General features: G+C 42.6%; 1 protein-coding gene across 1 annotated transcript in view; it reads right to left on the minus strand.

The window, feature by feature from the left end:
• LAS1L (LAS1 like ribosome biogenesis factor) overlaps positions 1-21,880 on the minus strand; it is a 394,614-nt gene extending 372,734 nt beyond the window's left edge. The window contains exon 1 of the mRNA XM_085608289.1: positions 21,620-21,880. Coding sequence (XP_085464415.1) covers positions 21,620-21,771 — 152 coding nt within the window. The 5' untranslated portion in view covers positions 21,772-21,880. The remainder of the gene's footprint in view (positions 1-21,619) is intronic.
• Between the last annotated feature and the right edge of the window lie 1,231 nt (positions 21,881-23,111).

The raw sequence follows: 23,111 nt of genomic DNA on the forward strand, positions 1-23,111 counted from the left end.
GAAGCAATGGTGCTCACAGACTTATGGAGGGCACACAACTTGAATGTCAGGCAATACATGCACATCTCGGCGGCACATGGTAGTGGCTCCCGTCTGGACTACATCTTTACCCAGACTATGTACGTAGGGAAATACAGTGAGGCGCACTACAGGGCCAGGGGCATATCAGATCATTCCCCAGTGGAGGTGCTGCGGCAGGGTCCCACTTGAGACTACACTCTCCCGTCGCGCATAGAGCCGTGGCCCTTTAAAGACTGCGACTTCCAAGACAAATTTCGGGAACGAACACAACAATACTTTGATGAAAACACAGGCTCGGTGGGCTCACGCTGTACTCGCTAGGAGGCGTATAAAGTTGGGCCTGGGGCTATCTGCAGGCAGGACGTGGCCCATTGGCGGCGCCTCCTCCCTGTCTCCCTTATGGGCAGAGCGGTCCTTTTCAAGATGACTTCCCTCCCTCGCCTACATGTGCTTCAAAATACCCCATACCGAGTGCTGGAGACCCTTTTCCGGGCGATTGAGGCAGAACAGCGCAATCTGCTGTAGGAGGGAGCTAGCCTGTTAATAGTGGTTCTCTTCTACGCACTTTGTGCCACTCTCCAAAAAACATAGATCAAATTCCTGTGCCGCATTCGTGAATCCCGGCAGAGAAGGCGGAGGGGACTGGCTCTCGATTGTAACTGAATATTGAGCGCATTGAAAGAACAACGCTGGAATTTGATCTGTTGTTGGAAAAGTGCTATTGAGTGACGCAAAGTACCTAGAAGAGGACCCGGTGTACCGCCTAAAATACAGTGTGCCAGCCACCTGCCTCAATAAGTACTGCACTCTCACAAAGAGTTCCTTGATTACATGGACCTCGCCCTAGATGCCTATCATTGCCTGTGGGAGGCATTGTTGTTCCTTATACTCTTGCCTTGATGAAGCCCAGATGAAAGGTCTGAAACGCGTCTACTGTTGGAATATGGAGGAATCCATTGAATAAGAAAGCGTTGTGTTAAAATTGGATATACAAACTGCAACATGGTCTTAGAGGTGTAGCTTGTCCCTCATGCGTGTATAGGATTACCTCGCAGTGGATTGCTGTTAGTTAGAGAGCAAACACGAGACTGAAAATTGGGGAGTAGGAAACAATATTTGATTAAGTGATTATATGTAAGTGTTTGTGTAACTTTTAGATATTGTTTTGGATTTGTATTAATTTGAGAACAATTAAAAAGAAAATACCATCATTTATTCCTGATTGGAACGACGAGTATGTGGTTTATTAACATACAAGTAAATAGAATGGGACTATGTACCATTGAATAGGGTTAATTTGATGTATCCTATTATTAATATGAATGCATCTATCCCTCCACATCACTGTTTTGTATAGTTTGATATTTCTATGCCCAGATGGTGGAGGGGTATTAGGGCAGACCCCAGTGCTTCTTTACTGTGAGTGAACTAAGAAGCAAGCCAGAGATCACGTGTACCCTATACGTGGGTAGATTCTTATTATACATGGAGCAAATGTTTAGTCTATTTAATTGAACTTAAGAGTTTTTTGTACAGTAGAAATGCTGAACTCACATATTTGAAGGTGCTCTCAAATGTGATAAAGAAGAAAAAGGCGGCTCTGTAAAATAAGATATTTGCCTAGGATCACACAATTTGAGACAAGTAGATTATTCAAGTTACAAGACCTGCAAGTCTAGTAATGTTTTATAATTTTTTTTAGGCCTGAATTGAAAATATATTTGGTCTCAAAAGCACGTTGCCATAATAGTCCCTGGCACTGGAGGACACACCTTTGTGTGCCGATGTGCTCCTTTTGAGAAGCAGAATGCTGTCAGACACAGTAAAGATGATACTGTATACTTGCTACTTCTAGCATCAAACCACTGGTATGGCTACGATACATTGAGGACATATGTATAATAAGGAGTGCAGGAAGTAGCACATTCGGACAATTTACAGCTTATATCAACAATTTGTATCCTACCATCAAATTTACCAGCAGAAATACTATACAGAAGCATCATCTACCTTTTCTGGATGTGCTACTCACCATTCATGAACACAAACTTACAACTGATCTGTACCACAAGCCTACAGATGCTCATTTGTATCTAAACTGGACTTCATGTCACCCACACCACACTAAACTGAGCATCATCTACAGCCAAGCACTCCGAATAAGACGCATCTGCAGCAATGAGGAAACCTGTAAAGACCATCTAGAGGAGCTTGCTACATTATTTAAATGGCGAGGCTATCCTCTGCATTTCATGCAGCAACAAATTGACAAGTCTTTGCAATTACCCAGAGAAGCACTTATTTGGAATACCAACAGCAGAAACAAAAGGGACAGAACTCCATTTGTAGTTGACTATCATCAATCATCTCCCAACTACAGAAATATAATAGAGAAAAAAAATTCCCTAACTGTCCACTTGTGAAAAATTGCAAAAGGTTTTTCCAAAACCGCCAGTCATAGCTTACCGCAGAACTCAAAAATTACGATCTCTTACTGTGAGAGCTGAACTCAAGCAAGCTGTAACAAATGCAGGGGTTCATTGCTGTGACTCTAAAAGGTGCATCACGTGTGAATACCTTTTACAAACATCATCAGTAACTAGTTCTGTTACGAGAAGGACCTAAGCATTAAGGCAGCATCTTACATGTCGCTCAATATGCATTATTTATGTGATTCAGTGCCAACGGCAAAGCTGTAAAAAACAATATGTAGGCCAAATAGTGAATGACCTCCGTACACGATTCAGGAACCACAAATCGGCAATAATTAATAAGAAAACTGACCAGCCTGTAGCTAATCATTTTAACCTTGTGGATCATTTACTATCAGATTTGAAGATTTTTCCCGTGGAACATGTCTCAAAGGAAGAACTACTGGACTCCAGAGAAAACTTCTGGATGTACCGTTTAAAATCACTGCATCCAGATGGACTGAACATTACTGACAATACAACCTGATTACTGCATATCTAAAGAGCTCTCAGGACTGCATTGATTCCACATTCCAAATGGAATCTTCACTCATGATGCTTTTTGAAAATTCAGCTGTGTCATCTGTGCAGCCAATGAACAAACCATCTTTTACTACCGGAGGAAGGTGAAATGTTGTAGTGGAGGGAGGGAGGGAGGGAGGGCGGGCGCACACACACACACACACACACACACACATCACCTCTCGGGCCAAATTATTTTTTTTTTTATGGGGGGGCATGCACCCCCCGGGCTGTTCTTGCAACGGGGACCGCCTCCTCCACAGGAAAGGCACTACCACAATGAAGGGTGGTGCGTCCCTTTTCCTAGAGCCATAGATAGCTCAGAGGAACACCACTCCCCAGGGCCGGCTCCTGCTATGTCCTGGGGAACTCGCCTCCGGAACATAGCAGTTTGCTGTGGCTTGGCAGGAGCTTTAACCGCTCCTGCCAAGTCGCAGCAAACTCTCCGCTTTCAGCAAGCGAGAGCTGTGACAATGGTCTTGCTTGCTCAAAGCTGAGCATTCGTCTGTTTCTCTGCCCACTGTCAAGAGAGCAGGTAAACAGACGAATTGCTTTCAGACACAGGGAACTGCATGTTTAGCAGCTCCCTGTGTCTGACAGCAATGCCAGCTCCCACAGGAGAACGGCGGGATGAAGCCAGGACTGCGGGGGGTCTTTAGGTTCTCCTGCGGTCCCAATATAGACTGGGTGCCCTGAGGCACCCACAGAAACAAGGGCAGGTCGCAGGGGATGGGGCCTCCCTCCTTCCTTTCTAAATGGCCGGGCCCTAGGGGATGGGGTGCCTGGGGCTGAAATCAGCCCGGGGAGAGGGTCTCCCTCCCCTAACAGAACTATATATATTTAACAAATCTCAAATGCCCCTTGAGCCCACATCTACTGTATTCTTTGCCAATGGTATAACATGTCTTGGCCTCACTACCGTAAAAATTGCTTTCACACCTTTCGAGTTAATCTTACTACCTAAAGTTCTCTGTGTTTTTGGAAAAAAAATTCCAACCTCCCCTACCTTACTGCTAATTCTGTCAAGCTCTCCAACCTCTACCACTTCATAATTTTCACTCGAAACAATACTTGACGATTTGCTCACCTCCAGCATGCAAAATTCAGACTCCTCCCCCACCTTTTGCCTTATCAATGGCATCCTTCAGAGTAGGATTTTTAGCTGACCATAAATGCTTTTGTATTTTTCAACTCTTACACTGCACAATAAAGTGATCCCTTATTTGGTCTCCCATTCCACCAAATTGACACTTGACATTGCAAAATTTGTTTCCTTTGCAAACCTATTGCTCAATCAAATTCTAGCTTCCCTGTATACATCGTTAATCCTCGCACAGGTATTCAGTGCTGGAGCCAAAACTTTAAACAAACTCTGCACTTCTGAGCCTCAGGAATTCAAAAGAATTGCCTTTTTCCTTTCAGGACTGAAATCATCACTATCCACGGCCAACAAGTAATTGTCAAACATGCAAATCCAATCGTCCCACTGAACGATTGGAGTCCCTCGATGCTGTGAAAACGGTAGTGCTGCTGCAATCAGCACTTGCTCCACGTTGCCCACGAACTATCCAAGTGTCACTAATGATGAGCATATAAGTGGGATGTACACCAATAAACTTTCACCTCCGCTGAATTAAAAAAAAATATATTTTTGCCAAAAGTTCCCTTACTTTCACCCTCCTTCTGTTACCTTTTTTTCAAATATCCATCTTTGAAAACAACAGGTACCAGATGCACATACAACACGCACAATGCTTGGGGTGAGCGCATCACCATTGTAATAAGCACTCCAATGCAGGTTCTTGTAGGTAAGGAGTTTAATAGAGTAAGCAGGTACGTCCTTCTTCCACAGATTCCTTCTCCAACTGAATGCCTTCCCCACACTCTAGAACCATGCTTGTTTCTAACAACCGTAACCATAGCAATGCAGATATGAACATCAACATACCACATCTCCCTCTTTTCCAGAACAACTTAATTAATTATTAATAAAATTACACATAGCTTTACAAAACGTTCAGTAAAATAATTTCTCTTAAACTCACTAAACTAATTTGGTTATCATAAATTATGCTGCATTCATGAACAACCCTATTCCCTTCTTCCATTTTTAACAACATAATTACGATATTTCACTGGCATGACAATCGCTCTCCCAGCGCGTGATGTTCTCAACACTTCACCTGAGGTTCAGGCTTTAGTACTGGAAACTGTACCATTTGACTGCGTCAAACTACTGCCACCATTCCCAATGTCGCAGTCAGGATCTTCATCCCATAACCATTTCATATCTGATTTAATACCAGCAATATCATGCATTTTTCCATTTTTAACATTGCATTTTGACATTCTGTTATAGTGCCAAATTTTCCCATCACTCAATTTTGCAGATCTTGAATACGTTGCAATTACCTGTAATGGTGTAGAAAATTTACTTTTGCCTCTTCTTACTTTGCTAGCCAATTTAACTTTAACCCAATCACCTACATTAAGTGCGCAATCAAAAGTGCCATGGGTTTTATCAAAATTGATCTTATAATTCTCTTGCATTTTTCTTAAATTAGTCCTAACCAACGCAGGTGACCATTTCCCATATGTTTTCATGTTAGACCATGCCACATTATCCTTACAAAATGGTTCTCTGCCCCGCAATATCTTAAAAGGACTATATCCTGTACCAGTTGGCGTAATTCTATATGCCCAAACTGTACTGAAAAGTTCCCTTTTCCAGCTTTTACCTGCTTCTAATGAAGCTTGTACACTTCCCATTAGGACCCTGTTGAACCTCTCTACACTACCGTTACCCGCTGGATTGTATACAGGAGTTTTCTTTTCACAAATTCCATTTCTTACCAAAAAAATTCTTAAACTTGTCAGAAGAAAATTGTGGACCATTGTCACTGCGTATCATTTTTGGAATTCCCTCTCTTATGAATAAACTTTCCAAAAACTTAATGGTATGCTTTGTGTCACAAGTCTCATACACTTCGATTTCTGGCCATTTCGAAAAATCATCAATAACAACCAAAACATATGCACTGGAACCATCATCTCCCTCAATGGGACCTAACCAATCTATGCTTAGATTTTCCCACGGCCCATTGGGAATAGATTTTGTACCCAGTGAGGGTCTTAGCACACGAAGTGATTTATCAGAATCTTGACAAATGACACAATCTCTTACACATCTCTCAGAATCACGATCAATACCTGGCCACCAATAAGATGATTTAAGTTTGCTTTTTAATTTAGAGATACCAAGATGACCTTCATGATTTATTTCTAAGATCCTTGTTCTCAATTTTAAAGGTACTATGATTCTATCTCCCCTGCAAATGTATCCTGGATCATCTATAGACAATTCACATTGTACCTCCCAAAGTGCTCTTAAATCACCTTGATTATCATTCTTGGCAGGCCAACCTTTGGTTAAAAACTGTGCCGTTTTCTTTAAACATTCATCTTGCGAATATTCATTGTCCCATTCCTCCTTAGAAATAGCACAAGATCCGTCATACACTGCTGCAACATTGAATTCGTCCCAATCATTTTGTGCAAAACTCTCATATGGCAAAGGAGATCTGCTCAAATAGTCTGCCACTTGGTTCTTCCTCCCAGGTAAATATTCTACCTCGTAGTTAAAATCTAAAAGTTTTAATGTCATCTTTGCTATCCTGGGTGTGGCTTTGTAAATGCCCTCAGAAGTTAAGACTTTGAGCAGTGGTTTGTGATCTGTACGTAGTCTAAAACTAGAACCCCATACAAACTGTCTAAATTTCTCCATTGCCCATATAGTTGCCAGCATTTCTTTCTCTATTACGGAATACTTTTCCTCTGATGGTGAAAGGGAACGAGATGCAAATGAAATGGTTATCTCTTCACCAATCTCATTTACTTGAGAAAGTACTGCTCCCAGTCCCTTTCCACTGGCATCTGTCGTAATTATGGTTGTTGACGAGATGTCGAAGGCTTGAAGAGGTAAGGCAGAGTGTAAATCATTTTTTACACTACAGAAGTCACTTTCCAGATCACCATTCCAAATAAATTCACTTTTTAACTTCAACAGTTGCCTCATATTGTAAGTTTTGGTGGCAAAGTTTTTTTAAGAATTTTGCATAAAATTCCGCCATCCCCAGAAATGATCTTAAATCATCTTTTGATTTAGGAGAAGGGGCATTTTTAATAGCTTCCATTAAACTTTTCTTTGGTGATATGCCATCACCTCCCACTTCATGTCCTAAATAGGTAACAGATTTCATTCTGAATTTGCATTTTTTTATTTCCGTCAAACCTTTCTCTGCTAATTTTGATAATACAGTGTTGAGTCTTACATCATGCTCATGTTTGTCTCGTCCCATTATTAGGATGTCATCTTGGAAGTATGTGACACCTTTTAATCCTTTAAACATTTTATGCATTAGCCTCTGAAACACGGCAGCAGCAGAAGCCAACCCAAAAGGCATACGTACAAAGCGATAACAGCCAAAAGGAGTTATGAAGGCAGTCAGGCTTCTACTGCTGTCGTGTAATTGAATCTGGTGGTACGCAGATGTTAAGTCGATCGTAGAAAAATATTTTATGTTTTTCGATTGGGCTAATATTTCGTCTATTCTGGGCAATGGAAACTTATCAACTACAATATTTTTATTAAGGTCTCTTAAGTCAATACATAAACGCAAACGTCCATCCGGTTTGCGAGCGACGACCAAAGGGGCAATCCATTCTGCGCATTCTATAGGCTCAATTATCCCTTTTTTTTCCAAAATGTCTAGTTCTTTCATTACCCCATCTCTAATGCTTATAGGAATGTTCCTAGCTCTGTGCATGACTGGTATAGCGTCCTTCTTAAGTATAATCTTGTGTACGAAGCCTTCCAATTTACCAACTTCCCTTGAAAATACTTTAGGGAACTGTTTAACTATGTCATCTACTAAGCCTTTTTCTGATTCATCTAATAATAGAACTTGATCTTCAGTATTAGGGTTGAGTATTATGCCAAGTTCACCCTGGTCCATCCAACCTAGCACTGATGGACCTTTTTCCGCTACATATAGCTTCCCAGTTGTACTCCTGTCCTTGAACTTGAAAATTAGTTCAACAAAACCTACCATAGGAATTTTCTCACCGGTGTATGTCACCGGTTGTATGTCTGGGGCTCTTAGTTCCTGCTTAATGACTTTTTCAAATTTGTCCTCCCAAACCTTTCTTTGTATGATGGTGTACGGTGAACCCGAATCAGGAACTATTTGTAGGTCAACACCACCAATGTTTATCTCACATACCGGTTTCTTTTCTAGACCTACATTCATAATTACATTGTCACACTCTTCGAAATCATCAATACACAAAATTTCTTCATCACTGGAATCAACATTTTCCTCCTCTTCTACACATTTGGTCTCACTGATGCACTTAACATATGTTTTACTATTTTTGTTAATTCTTCTTCTACATGCTTTTGTGAAGTGGCCAAACATCCCACAATAACTGCACTTAGATTTCATGGCCGGACACCACTTGTCTCTGGCAGTATGACCCTTATATCCACACCTGTAACAAGTTGGCCTGCTGTCTTCATGTTCGCTTTGGTTATGACTGCCCGTTCTTTTGTCAGCGTCTTTATGACTATTCTTCTCTATTTTCTTTATGTTGGTTTTACCGGTAGATACTTTTCCTACTACACTATTCTCTTCATTTTTTTTTAATGCCATTTGTGCACATCTTTTTGACATCTCTCCTTTTTTAACAATGGCGATAATTTCATTCAAAGGAGAATCCCCGCAGACCCATAATTTTTCTTGAATGGCACTGTTATTAGATTGCATTTCCAATTGCTCTCTAATAAAACTATCATGTAAATTTTCAAATTGACAATTAATAGACAGTTTTTTCAGCGCAGAAACATAATCTTCTACAGATTCATTTTTTTGTTGTTTGCGTTGAAAAAATTCATATCTAATAATTCCCACACAAACAGTAGGTTGATAGTAAGCATCTAAATCATGTAAGGCATCTAAAAATACATTTACACCTGGCCCAGACTTTTTTCCCCATCTGATAATAAATTCTTGAGCCCTCGGGTCCTAAACTGTGCAAGAGCATTTTCTTTTTCCTTGAAGCTGTGAATTCCTCTTCATTTTCTTCTTCTAAAGCAGAAATGTAGTTCAAAAACTATTCTTTCCAGTCAAGCCACTTTAATGCAGGTTCACCCGGACGAGTCAAAAATGGAACAGGAAGTCCCAGTCCACATCCTTGGTTTGCCATCTTAATTATTTATGATATAAAGTGTGCTTTGCAGCCCAATGTATTTTGTTAAAATTGAATTCACATGCACCCTTTTGAATGACAAAGAATGTAGAGAAATTTACTTTCTATACAGTACCGTTATAATATGTGATTCCTTGTCTCTCTTTCCCTGAAGACACTTCGTGTTCCTCTCCTCGCGTTTATCCGGTGACTTCCGCGTTGATGAATGTGAAATGAACACAAAAGCAAAGTATTCAAAGATGGCAGCTTCGTAAGGTCGCGTTGCGTGACCTTACGTGATGACGCGGTGCGTGGTGATGTCAGTGTTCATCTCCTGGAAACACACATACGCGAGATGAACAGGAGCTGGAACGTTCTTCCCTCGACACCGAGTCCGCGCGTTGAGTCACCGGAATTGAAACGCCAGCCTCTTCAAAGGATGCAATGACGCTGTGTCTGTAATCACACGGTGAGAAGGACCGTAACTTTAAAAAAAAAATCTCCAAGTCGAGTATTTAGTGAATTCACGCGTTGACTTCTTAATCGTCAAGTTCAAAATATTCCGTGCTGAGATTCCTTAGTGTATATTCTCAAATTTCAGTTCTCTGACTGAGCGGTATTTCTCTCTCTCTCTGCTTACTCCATATTAGATCCGCTCATCGTTGAAGTTTATGTTCTCCTCCTTACTTTTTTGATTGATTCTATAACTCGTCAAAAAAAAAATTCTGTAGTAAATCCAAGGAAGGTATTCTTTCATTTACGAGTTCTTGATCCTTAATTAACCTCGTATCCCGATCGTCGCCATTGTAATAAGCACTCCAATGCAGGTTCTTGTAGGTAAGGAGTTTAATAGAGTAAGCAGGTATGTCCTTCTTCCACAGATTCCTTCTCCAACTGAATGCCTTCCCCACACTCTAGAACCATGCTTGTATCTAACAACCGTAACCATAGCAATGCAGATATGAACATCAACATACCACAACCATGTTCTTTTTAAATCGCTCATTAATACTACCATAAGCAGGAAAACTGCTTTTTCTTCTTTTTAAAAAAAAAACATTTCCTCACAGAAACAGGTATGCGCGTTACCGAAGAACGCCGTAATTTTAATTTTCCCATTAAGCAACTGGTGTGCGCGCGTCACCGCACCCTGTAAACAATCCTCGTAAAGAATGCCCAGACCAAAGCGAGGTTCCTTTAAGAAAGAAGATTTGTGCACATCACAACGCGGAAGTGCAATGCATTTGGCCACTGCACATGGCTGGAAACATGCGCAGAACAGTCTCGCTCCAGAAACCCGTGCTAAAGGAACTACTCTGAAACAGACATGGGCTGAACACTCTAGAGAGTGCTCTGGGTACCACAATGAGTAGGTATGCTTGTGCCAATAACTTCTGTCTGGCTCGTGCCAAATCACACGTAGTGCTTGGTTCACCCACACAACGGGAATTTACTTTCCACATTTAAAGAAAGTCTCCATATGCCGCAAAGTCTTCCTCAACGCTCCAATAATAAGTGTAACACAGTACCTTACTAAGGGTTCAAATCAAATCCTTGCATGAAACCGCGTAATCCTCTCGCTGCACATGCAGAGTTCTGTGAGTTAAACACCCTGACGATCTTCATCACTTGGCAGGCTGACACGAGGTTGGCAACTCGTGGCAGAAAATTGTGGTAAATAAAACATCAACTGCTCACACAATATCTTACAAGTTTCTTTAAATCAGCCTGCCACTACGTGACCTTCCTTCCCTTGCCAGCCTTAACACGAACTGTCCGAGGCATTCAAATCATGACATTCTGTTGGAACCTTGGTTCCATTACATAAACACAAATATGACCAGTTCCAAGTGCTACACGACTCACTAGCTTTCCCATTGCATTCTGGTCAATGTGATCCATTTTTTGCAAAGTTGCAAATATATATAATTTTAACAAAAATAAAAAAAGTTCTTGGCTCACACCACACACAATTAGGGGCTCAATTATTAAAGAAAGTTCCAAAAGCACATCCATGACTTCTCTTTAGTGCCGGTTTGCGTCTTTCATGAATCCACAAGTATTTACAGACTTGGGCCTGGAAACCGTACTCATAAATGTTTGTGAACTGCATTTTAGCGCAAGCAAATATACATGTGTATGTTTGCTCATCGAAAACATGCTGAGCATTTGCAAGTTCACTTTCCCTGCATCCCCTTTTTCCCACCTTGGAAAACGTGTACAGGTCAATTAGATTTAGAAAGCATACAGTTGCAAAGACAAGCAGATCTTTTATAAAATTCCACACCCCTGGAATTGGATTAACTAATAATAAATGTTTTTGAGCTAGTTTTATGGCAATCAAGGCGACACCTTGTAACACCCAGATGGTAACAATTAGATAAGCAGAAAGATATTCTCATAGTAGTGGGAAAACGTGTTAAACTTGGTCTGGGAGGGGACCCCTGGCACGGTATTCGCATCCTTTTATCAGTGGGCATCCTACACCATATCAGCACTATAAAAAAAAAAAAACCTTCAGGCTCCTTCTTTGAACCATTAAGGTGCTGTTGCAACCGTTCCGTTTGCCAGTGCTTACAATATAAGATTTAATACCATGCTCTACAAATTAGTGGCTGAACAGTTGCTGAGAATTTATGATACCTACATTTGTTAACACTAAGACTTTGATGTTTGGTTGCACAGTTTATTCGGATGTACTTTAAAATGCTATAGAGTTAGACCAACAAATGAAAACCTCAAGGACCTATGTTCTGAAGAAAACAAATATATGATTTGAAGTTTTTTCTGTCGAAGGAAAATGGAGAACCATGGCAATCACAAGTGGATGATGACTGAACAGTATACTTAGCCTTTCACGCACAACTCAATAATATTCCAATATGGTCAGTCACTATTTATTACTACATAGCATGTTCATGTAGGTACATTTCTGTCTGCAAACATTACCCTCGATTCTAAAATGAAAGCCTTTAATATTTGTTAATCTGATTTAATCACTTTTTAGGTATCGCCTGGCAGCACTTGTGCTGTCTCTTTGAGACATGCTGTATTGAGGATATGGGCATAAAGCTCCGCACACTTTCTGCCCATCCTTTTAATTGGCTCCTGTACCTGTCCTTTGTAAATGGTGGCTTTTCAATGGTCAATAGGCTTAGTAGTCCCTCCTTAGTACCGCCTTGTCTCTTCTTGTAACCTCCCAATGAGGACACCCCCTGATACATGTGTTGTTACTCCCCAGGTTTTAATTAAAGCCTCAAGGCTCTATTTTCTTAAAAGGCTTCAGGAAAGACACACATTTGGTCCTAAGCTAGGCTGGCAGCTGTTACTTCACTCACTAGAACATCTCACATTTATAGGAGACCGTCTATAAATTTCCCTTCATCAGCTCCACACGGAGTACAACCTAATCCGAAATTAAATATCATAATTCTTTTGTCACATTTCAAAACTACTAATTCTATATATGGACATAGCTATTTGAAAGTACTTGTAGTACTGACTGGAAAGCAATGCATTATGGGTAGGGTGGATTTACCATATCTTCTGCAGGGTGCAGTACCATATCTGACCAAAAGAGATCCAGTGCTGGTGCCTTGTGTGAGAAGTTGGCCTGATATGTAGTGCTCACTATTCTAGTGATCACTGTGTATCATTCCAAACGACCCTTATTGATGATTGGTTGTAAGTCAACCTTTTAGACCAGCTATCCTAGTAGCGTGGATACGAGCAGTCTTAGGCTAAACTCTAGAGGGCGTGTTAAGCTAGCTGTTTACCATCACATATACCCCTTGAACGTCAAGTGAAAGGACACCACACAAGTTGTTATGAAAATAAAGGATATTTATTTATAACAAGACTACCCTGGCTCTTTATGAGTCAGGGAGCTAAGCACACTACAAAACTCTTATGAAAATACTTCAGTTGCACAATTTACACAAATGCCCGAGGGGCACGAGAAACCATCTACACTAACAGTGAAATGCAAATGGTTAGAGTCTGGAGTTACTGATTCCGGAGTGATCCGTTCAGTGGGACTAAACGAAAAAGGAACTGGACACTTGTAGAGCGAACCTGCGACGGAGCACCGAAATGCTCGAGTTACCTAGCCCAGAGGCTGCGGCTGCGTGAAGTTCGGCAAGATGTCGGGAGTCCTCGTTGTAGTCTCAGGAGCCTGAAAGAAGAAGTTGCTGGCAGGCGACCAGTGTCGATGTTCAGCGAGATCCAAGCCTGGATCGGTGATGAAGGAAACCTGAAAGCAGAGGGGACTCAGTTCTCAACCGCTAGCCAGCGATCGTGTGGGCACCAGGAGGGTACCGGCTGAAGTCACCTCGACCAGGTGAGTGGATGACGTCGGACTCGGCTGTTCCTCGAACCAGGAGGCGCGGCGGCGACCAGGATGGAGGGCGAGCTGTCCCACGAAGGTGTCTGCTGTCGATGATGCTGGGCCCAGGAATGGGGCAGCAGGTCTTGGCAGTGGCAAGCCCACGCGGTAGAGTCAAGTTGACGTTGGGAGTGGACCAGGAGGGTCCGGGGTACTCCTCTGTTGAAGGGGAGCAAGAGCCAATCTGGAGCGACCAGACCGGTGATGAAACTATCGTGGTGCGTCGTGAAGAGGGCCACAAGCCGGTCGGCGAGTGGTCGGACAATGCGGTGAACAGCAAGGAGCGGAAGGGCCCCCACGCAGATCTCGTGGATGCTGGGGAGGCTGACTTCGGTGCTGGAGCTGCTCAGGGTTAGGGCTTCTCAAACCCTAGGTACACTCACTCGAGGGTCCCTCGGTGGGCGTGTTAGATAAGCGTCGTGCAGGTTCTGAAGATAGCCGGTCCCGCAGGTCTCGTCGCACCTACGACTCTCAGCTGGGCTGATGATGTAGGTAGAGGTCAGAGATGGCAGGGAACTCGGGTCTCGTCGAGCTGGGCAGTCTTGATCCGTAGGAGAGACGTACAGCAAACCGCAAGCGCTTAGGTGGTGCCTGCTAGTGCAGGGTGGTTACTCCTTAGCCACAAGGGAGAGTCTTCAGAAAAGTCAAGAGTTCCTTTCGTGGAAAGTAGTTCAAGATTCAGAATTATCCAATTTTGGAAGGGGACTCGCTCCTACCTTTATTCTAAGAAAAGGGGCTGGCCCGTGACTAGGTCCTACCTATGGGTGGGGCCAGGAGGGGGGTGGTTACACCCCTATCCTTTGTCCGGCTTCGCCCCAGCTCAGGGGCAGGGTTGCCCCCGAAACTGGTTTGAGCCGGGCTATGCACAGTGAGCACCGGGGTGCCACTTGCAATCACCTTCCTTTCAGCCCTGCCTACCTGGGATACACAAACCCTGTCTGGGATGGTACTAGCACCGCCCTCGACAGGAAACCCTTTGTCCAGGCTCCCTCCGCTGGAAGGTCTCCCAGCAGCAGGAGGTCAGACTTGTGTCTGGTGGCAGCATCCATTTTGTGATGCTGAGGCTTAAGTCAACTTTAACCGGGGTTCAAGGTTACTTCCATGTCGTGCCCCTCTAAAAGGGGGGAATGCTAACCCCGTCGCCAGAATTGGCGAGGGGTTCGTATTCCAATTCGTATGACACCTTACTCGACATGTGTAGGTGATGCGATGCCAAAGTTAGCAAATAACCGCAAGGATTATAATGCATTTTAAAGTAGTTGGCACGCGTCACCATGGAACGGCTATTAGGACTTGGTTCCGCAAGCCGTCGACGGGCTCAGCTCGCGCCAGAGCACCATCCCACATGATTCCCTGCACTCTGCCTTCAGGATTGATAAGGCCTGCCATAGGAGTGACTGATAGGAATCCATGTGTCCATTCTAGGGTTAGGTATAGGAATACTACACCTATAGCAACGGGTGATTACACCACCTTGCCCCAGCTGTCGCGCAGCCAGTTGTGTCAGATTTGGACGGCCATCCAGGGGTGGCATAATACATGCTGTAGTCTCTGGTAGGCCCTGGGTACACCGATGCCCTGGATACCTGTGGTATGCTGATACAGGGACTGATACGGCGGCCCAGTTCCAATTAGTGTATGCACCTAATGTACATGTGTTAATTTCGAGAGAGAACAGCTAGGCTGTGGGTCTGATTGGCAGGCCCACAGCCAGGGAAAGTCGTAAACCAATGAAGCAAAGGCAAAAAAAATCTGGGTGATCATAGGATTGCAGACCCTACTCTCCTACACCTTGCTCACTAGGGACCTATAGGAGCAGTTTATGGTACTGTAACTAGACATGCAGTGATGGTGCCTTGCTCACTAGGGACCTCTAGGAGCAGCTTGCTGTACTGCACCAAAACATGCAGTGCTGATGCCTTGCTCACCAGGGACCTCTAGGAGCAGCTTGCTGTACTGCACCAAAACATGCAGTGCTGATGCCTTGCTCACCAGGTACCTCTAGGAGCAGCTTGTGGTACTGCACCTAGACATGCAGTGCTGGTGCCTTGCTCACTAGGGACGTATAGGAGCAGCTAGCGGTACTACACTGAGACATACAATGCTGGTTCCTGGCTCACTACGCAAGCATTTGCAATGCACTAGGTCTCGCATTACTGAAAGTATGAGCTATTTGGCATTGCATTATTATTTGCAACGCCAATACCTCAAACTTTCAATAATGCGAGACCTATTGCATTGCAAATAGGTATTATACATAGCAGTGGAGCAAGAATAAACTTTATAAAAAGATCAGAAAAACACAACCTCCCATGAACCTGAACTTAACATCTAGAAAACAGAAATATTCTGCTATGGAAATGTAAGTGCCAGTAAATATTGTTTACATGTTTTTTTTAAGACAAACATTGACGAACTAAGCCAGCTTGTAGGGTGGAGATGATGGACACAGTAAAGTATGATGATATCAAAAAGAAAATACACAATCCTAAAGGTGTTACATATATTTGTGACCTACACCTTTGCCTCACTAAGTTACAACTGTAAATACATCTAACCTCATGTGCCAATTAGCAGACAAATTTCACTTTGTCATCATTTCTTAAATGAGAAATAAATATATCAGCCAAACTTTGGTAGCCTTTTGTGATCAAGTGAGTGCAACTTACCACATATATATCAGCGAATAAGGTAATTTGAATCAAGTAATGCTAAACAAGCAGACATGGTTACTTAAGCACTAAGACTTTCCATGTTGGGGCAGGAGTATTAAGTTTTACGGTCACACCCCATGCCTACGTTGAAAGATACATGTGCCGTTTCAGAGAAAGAATCAATGTTGCTTCTCAGTCTGGGAAGGGTTATAAAGTAATTTCTAAACAGCATAAAGACCACTGTTACAGAGTATAAAAAATGTTTACGAATGAAGAAAGTTCAAGGCGACTTCCAATATACACAGGATAGCGGATTCTGCAAGTTCCTCCCAAGATCCACAAGCATAATGATCCTAAAGTTCACAAACAACCTTGTGCGACATCCAAGTATCTGCAGACCTCTGTCAATATGGTAAACTTTAGAGTTTGTGATTCTACGATTAAGGTATTCAGCAAACCATCCCCCATCTCCAAAAAAGGACATAGTTGAATGGCTTGGGTTTGTAAAATAGTAGCTGAACGAACTGCAAGACCTCTGGAACAAGGTCTTTAGGACGTTTGGCTGTAGTGCACAACGCCTGGCAAAAACAAATACTGCGTATCACGACTAGAAGCTCATACCAGCTCTATGGTGCTAGGGAGATGATGTGGGTCTACCCTGTAGCCACAGGACCTCCACGCACGCCTCACAATTAACAACATCCACTTTGAAATCCAAAAGGCCAGTAAATATACAACAGGGTGGCTGAAAATGAAAAGAATCAGGATTTTAGAATGGGCAAGTCAAACTTCAACCTTAACCCCACTGATGTTCCATGGCAAGAGCTAATGAGCTGTGCATAAACAAATGATCTAAAACGTCACCAAACATAAGCACTTTTGTGAGGAGTGAGTAAGAATTACCTCCAGGAGATATTCCAGTATTCAGCACTTTTTGGCATGGAATGGGGAATAACTGCACAGACCCAGGAACACTAGGGGCCTCATTACAACCTCCTCATTACAACCTTGGGAGTCCTCCATTACTGATTGCAATCCACGGTGCGAAGGTGTGGCAGCGGCGGACTGACGGAAGTGGTCTGTTAGTCTCATTGGCCAGCCTAACGTGCAGACCATTCCCATGAGAGCACTGACTGCATGTTCCTTCACGGTGTGGCATGCATGCCACACTGCAGGAACTGGGGTTGAAAATCCTGGTGAGCATAACATGTGCACCCCTGCATGCACCCCCAGGCCCAGGAGCGGCAGGGGGGCCCGGTTAGGGCCCTCTTATTTTGACTATCTGCTACCCTATTCATTGTAGGCTCTCTGCCATGAAAGGGGAGGTAGAAAGCCAATTCATAAAATGCATGGCGGTGCCGCTGTGGCACTGCCAAGCATATTACCATCAGAAGACCGTCACCCACGCACTCATAACCAGCAGACTGGACTACGAAACACCCTCTATGCTGGAATCAACAAGTCTCTGCTCTGCAAACTCCAGACCATACAGAACACCACAGCCAGACTCGTACTCGGCATCCCTTGACACAAACACATCACCCAACACCTGCAAGACCTCCACTGACTTTCTGTTGAGAAGAGAGTAACCTTCAAGATACTCACCTACGCCTACAAATGCCTCCACAACACCGGACCCCAATATCTCAACTAAATAATCTCCTTACATGTCCCCAGGAGAAAACTGCATTCCGACGCCCTCACCGAAGACCTGAGCATCCGCAGAGCAAGAACGGGTGGAAGATCGTTCTTCGGCTAAGACCTGGAACGAACTCCTGATCAACATCAGACGTGCCCCCTCTGCACATCTTCAGGAAGACCCTCAAGGCCTGGCTCTTCAAATGACCAGAGCTGCCCCCCCCCCCCCAGCACCTTGAAATCCCCACGGGTGAGTAGCGTGCTTCAAAATTCCCTGATTGATTAAAGTGAAGCAGGGAAAGACAGGTTTTTCAATATAGAAATAACAGCAGCTAGTTTAAAGGAAAACACCACAAAATAAAGATTAAATAAGATGGCAAGATGAGGCAGGAACGAGGACAGGCATAACCCATTAGACTAGAAAGTAGAGAAGATCAAATGAAGATGGAGTGGACTTAGTCCAGGAAATGATGGTGGCAACTTCTGATTCAGAAACCAACGTAAAATTGGTGAGGACTGAATCAAAATAAGCCCATGACGTTGAATCAAGAGATTTCCTATCCAAGGGACAGTCAGACTGATTTGTGTGAGCTATAATTAAGGCTCTCTATTTTCCGTTTTTACTGATAAATACATACAAAAAACATTCATTTTCTTGTCTGTATTTATTTTTAAATGTGGTTAAAAACAGAAACTGGGTTGTTTTTTGAGTAATTCTAAATACTGTCTCCCATGACTGCCAGGCCAATATATGTGTGGATTGATATATAAGGGGGAATTAAAAAAAGAAAGGAATTTTAGTAAAGATGCTTTAACAGCAGTAGATATGCACATGGTTGATACTGAAATTTGCATATTTTCATATAAGTGCACTGATTTATCTTCTGCAGATGTTCACAGCACTAAAACCTGGCAGACATTCAACAATGAATGCATATTTATTGGGTTAAATAAATGTGCAAATATACTAATTTCAGGTTAATTGTATCTCTATGCCGCCCCGTGGCAGCATAGAGATAAAAGGAGGACTGTGAATCAAGTCACAGGGGGAGGATATTAGTATTGTCCATCTTGAAGTTGAGAAACTCCTAGCGAGCTAAGAGGGCGAAGTATATCCATAGTGGATGGTATCAACTTCAAGATGGCCGATACTAATATCCTCCCCCTGTGACTTGATTCACAGTCCTCCTTTTATCTCTATTCTGCCACGGGTGAATGATGCTATCATTTCTGCGCATTCTGCACGCTGTGTACTTTCTGGTCTTCTGCCTGGAACAGGACCGGATCGACACTGGTTTGATTTAACTCTTCCAGCGGGAAGGTAAGTCGGGAAGCGTTTGCCCAGTACTAGTCAGAATTATCATTTCACGCTGTCCTATTCCATAGTCATGCGTATAATGCCCGACACATTATTTTTGATCGGTCTCTCTCATATAGTTGAGCCCGTCAGGTGGGACCGTCATAACCAGCAAGGTCCACTTCTGTCCAAGCTTTGTCTGCAATTCTTATAAGAAGGTACTAACACAAGGCATCTGGCCTTAATGTAGTTGCTATAGTAACCATGGGATTTGCCTAATCTTAAAGCCCACACCTTACTTTTTCTTTAATTTCGCACCAATGATAAAGCGTTTAAAGTAATGTAATTACCAGCCCGGAGAAGGTCTTTGCCAGATCCTTCTGTACTAGCGCCAAGACATACATCAGTCCCCTGCCACATAATGGTACGGATGCAAGTACGTTTTTAGCTGTACAATTACACAATTCTTGGTTAAAGATGAATGTGACGGCCCTCTTGCGTATAGTCACTATCTGCGCAACAGAGTATTCAATTTTTAGTGTACATACCCCTTTTCCTTTTATTTTTCTGCAGCTCTGCTAACTTGAAGAAGTAGAACAGCAATTTATTTAGCTGTGGGTTGACAGTCCCTCGTAATTCGTTGGGGTTGTGACATCCAGATCTAATTTATGGATACGCCACATACCGTGCTGGATGTATTGTTCTAGGGATATTATTACTTTTGGTACTTCGGCCAGTGATCAGGGGTGATTCCGTTTAGTAATTTTATTTCCTATCTGTAATCACAGAAGGGCGCTATTTTAACTATACAGTGACACATTTACTTACTTTATTTTTTCCAGTTGGACCTACCGTTGGAATAGGTGATTAACGGTTTAAATATTCCTCTTTCTAGGTGCAGGCTACAGTTTTCTTTAAACGTGGAATTGTCATTTCACTTTTTCAAGCACTGGATTCTGGATTGGGTTTTGAGGGTCTTTTTCTGGGTCCTGCCCGTACTATTTCCTTGTCCTCATTCTTTTGCTCTCATTTGACTTAAGATTCATCTTATGCTATGGTATGACTATACAGATTTTAACTTCCGATACCCGTGTGTATATATTTTCCCTCCTCTTTTAGATGTTTTAATGAATTCCTTTGGATGCTCCCATATTCATTGTTTTGTCCTGATGATGAGCATCTAACTACACTATCGTCGAAACGCCGTTGACGCATATATGTGGCCCTAATTGAAGGGGACTCATTTTTGCTATGTGTTGTTTCTGTCTTGTCCTGAACTTCTTATTTGTATAATTTTTTCCTCAGCACATTGTATTGTTGTTTGTGTAACTTGTCGAGCACCATTATTATTATTATTATTATTATTATTATATCTTTTGATTTAACTATTTATTTTTTGTTAATACATTTTCTACAAACTGAGATCATTTATGCATAGGTATTCTTTATCTAAACAGTATTTGATTCTGTCACTGTTTAGGATTCTTCTCTTTTATATAACTCAATATTCTTTCGATATGTTAGGATGTATGTTTTTTTACTTTAAGTATTACACTTGGACTCTTGTTAGGATTCTAATATGAAAAGTAAGGCTCCACATCTTACCCTTTTAGTTTTAAGAATTGAGAAAAGAATAGGTTAGCCTTTTTAAATCAATTTCACTTCAAATATCTTTTTGCACATGCATTCCCATATAAACATTAGCAGTGTTGTACGATATTGAGCATAATGTAGACTTTTTGAATATTCTTAATTGAGATCTAGTAACCTCGCTCTTGTAATCACTAATTCCGGTATGTTGTCAACAATAGGGAAAACAGTGCACCTCGCTGAAAAACACCGACGTTGTTCAGAAGTTATCCAATTACAATTTTCTATATATGATGACGATAACGAATGATAATGTTAACTGCTAACTTTGTAACACACAGTTAAGTGGAACTACAAATATGACTCTCACTCTCGACATCTCTTATATTTCACTGTGCGTTTTTTAATCTGGCTCACATCTCCAGCCTCACTACTAGAATCTACAAAGGATGATCTTTGTAGCAGTACAGCGCTACCCTATGCTCGTGGCTGGTTTATGCCAAAGACTTCATGCAAAACTGGATTGCTTTAATTAGTTTCACCAATGCAACTATTTGAAAAAAGGGTGAAGAGCTTCAACAGAAACTAGTGCTTATGCACGTATGTGTCAAAGGTGAAGATGTACAAAAACAGGAGTAGGGATACAACTTCCACAGAAGTCACGTGGGGATTTAAATGAAATTATTCAACCACTTTGAATTAAAGCAGAACACAGATAGCTAGGTCAAAATCCGTTTATTCATTACATCTGTAAATATCTACGGTCTACCGGCTACTACTCCTGCGTGAGTCTCACCGGCTCTTCCAGGCAGAGATCCTGTGCAGCGCCGTGCGCTGCCGCTCGCAGTCCTTACAGTACAAATCTTCCAGCACCTGGTCCCACTCGGCCTTACTTAGCCAAGCCACTACGTGCTGCTTGGGCCCGCGCCACCGGGACCTCCGACCCATCTTTAGCCACCTGTACCGGTTTCAGCCGCAGTAGCACAATTACGGTGGTGCACAGGAGAGGAGCAAACGAACATGCTGGCATCTTACTCCTAGCCAATCGGAAGACTCTGTCATTTAAACCACACCCACCGCGCTTGCTGGACGACTAATAATAAAACTCTAGGATGTGAAACTGAAAGGAAGAAGCGTCTATGACACGTGAACACAAAAGAAGGACACGCTGACGTAACACCGATTATAAATCTGGTAGCCATCTTGCAATGTGGAAGGTGAGTCTTTGAGCTGTCATGTTGTGTTGAAGGAAGGGCTTATTATGTATTTTACGTACTGGTTAGCATTCCAAATCACGACTTGCTCCTGTTCTAAGATTCAATATTAATGTTGTTCAGTTTCTAAACCTCTAACATTGGAAAGAAAAAAGTTTAGTAGTTGGGATGGGCGATTAGGACTTTGGGCCTGATGTACTGTAAGAGACCATTAAATAGCGAGTTTTTGATTTACAAAGATTCACTAATACCCTACTTCTTAAAGTAGTACACTACAATGTATATTTAGTCATTCCTTAAAACACTGAATCGCTTAATGCGGTAACCAAGTAGCATATTGCTATTACGATGTAAAAAGCATTTACAAATAGGAAATTCGTTAAAACACAGCATTTGGCACATAAGCAAAATACCATCAATTGGAACAGGTGGTAACAAGGTGCAAACTATAACAAGCATTGTCAAAGCCAATAAGACTTGCGTTGGTTGACAGCCTTCTCACAGTTTTTGTTTTGTCGTGGTTTTTGCTAAACTTCTTTGTTTGGTGTAGTGACCTGCTGGACACGTTCTAGTGTTCCAGCATATGCCCTATGTAACCAGCCACTCCCAGATGGCCGGTCTGTAGGCTCACCCCACACCCATCCATCACAGGTGTCACCAGTCAGGTGATCCTTCCAATAAAAGGGGCTGGACGCAAGTGCTCTGGGTCAGTTTTAGTACCATACACTGTGTCTACATGTCATGTGTATGAGGGCCTAGGGTCCTAAACCCTACAATGGTGACGAGCAGGTCTAAGCTCACGTGTGTGCCGGCTGCCATGTGTCGTGTTTTTGGTGGGGACATGTATCTTTTGCAGCCCCTGTCTGCAGTAAGCAAGCCCGATGACCTGACCTGGGAGCAGGGTGAGCTGAGAAAAAGGGAAGGGTGACGGCACCTGGGAAAGAGAAAAGGCAGCACCAGCACAAACTGCACAAAGAGGGGACAGAACTGACAAGAGAATGCACCTCAGGACCCTCAAAGTAAGGAAGTTCATGACCATGGTCTGACTTGCTGAGGTGCCAGCCTGCTGCCCTC

Source organism: Triturus cristatus, chromosome 5_2 (assembly GCF_964204655.1).
Source record: "Triturus cristatus chromosome 5_2, aTriCri1.1, whole genome shotgun sequence".
In the NCBI taxonomy this organism is placed as follows: domain Eukaryota; kingdom Metazoa; phylum Chordata; class Amphibia; order Caudata; family Salamandridae; genus Triturus; species Triturus cristatus.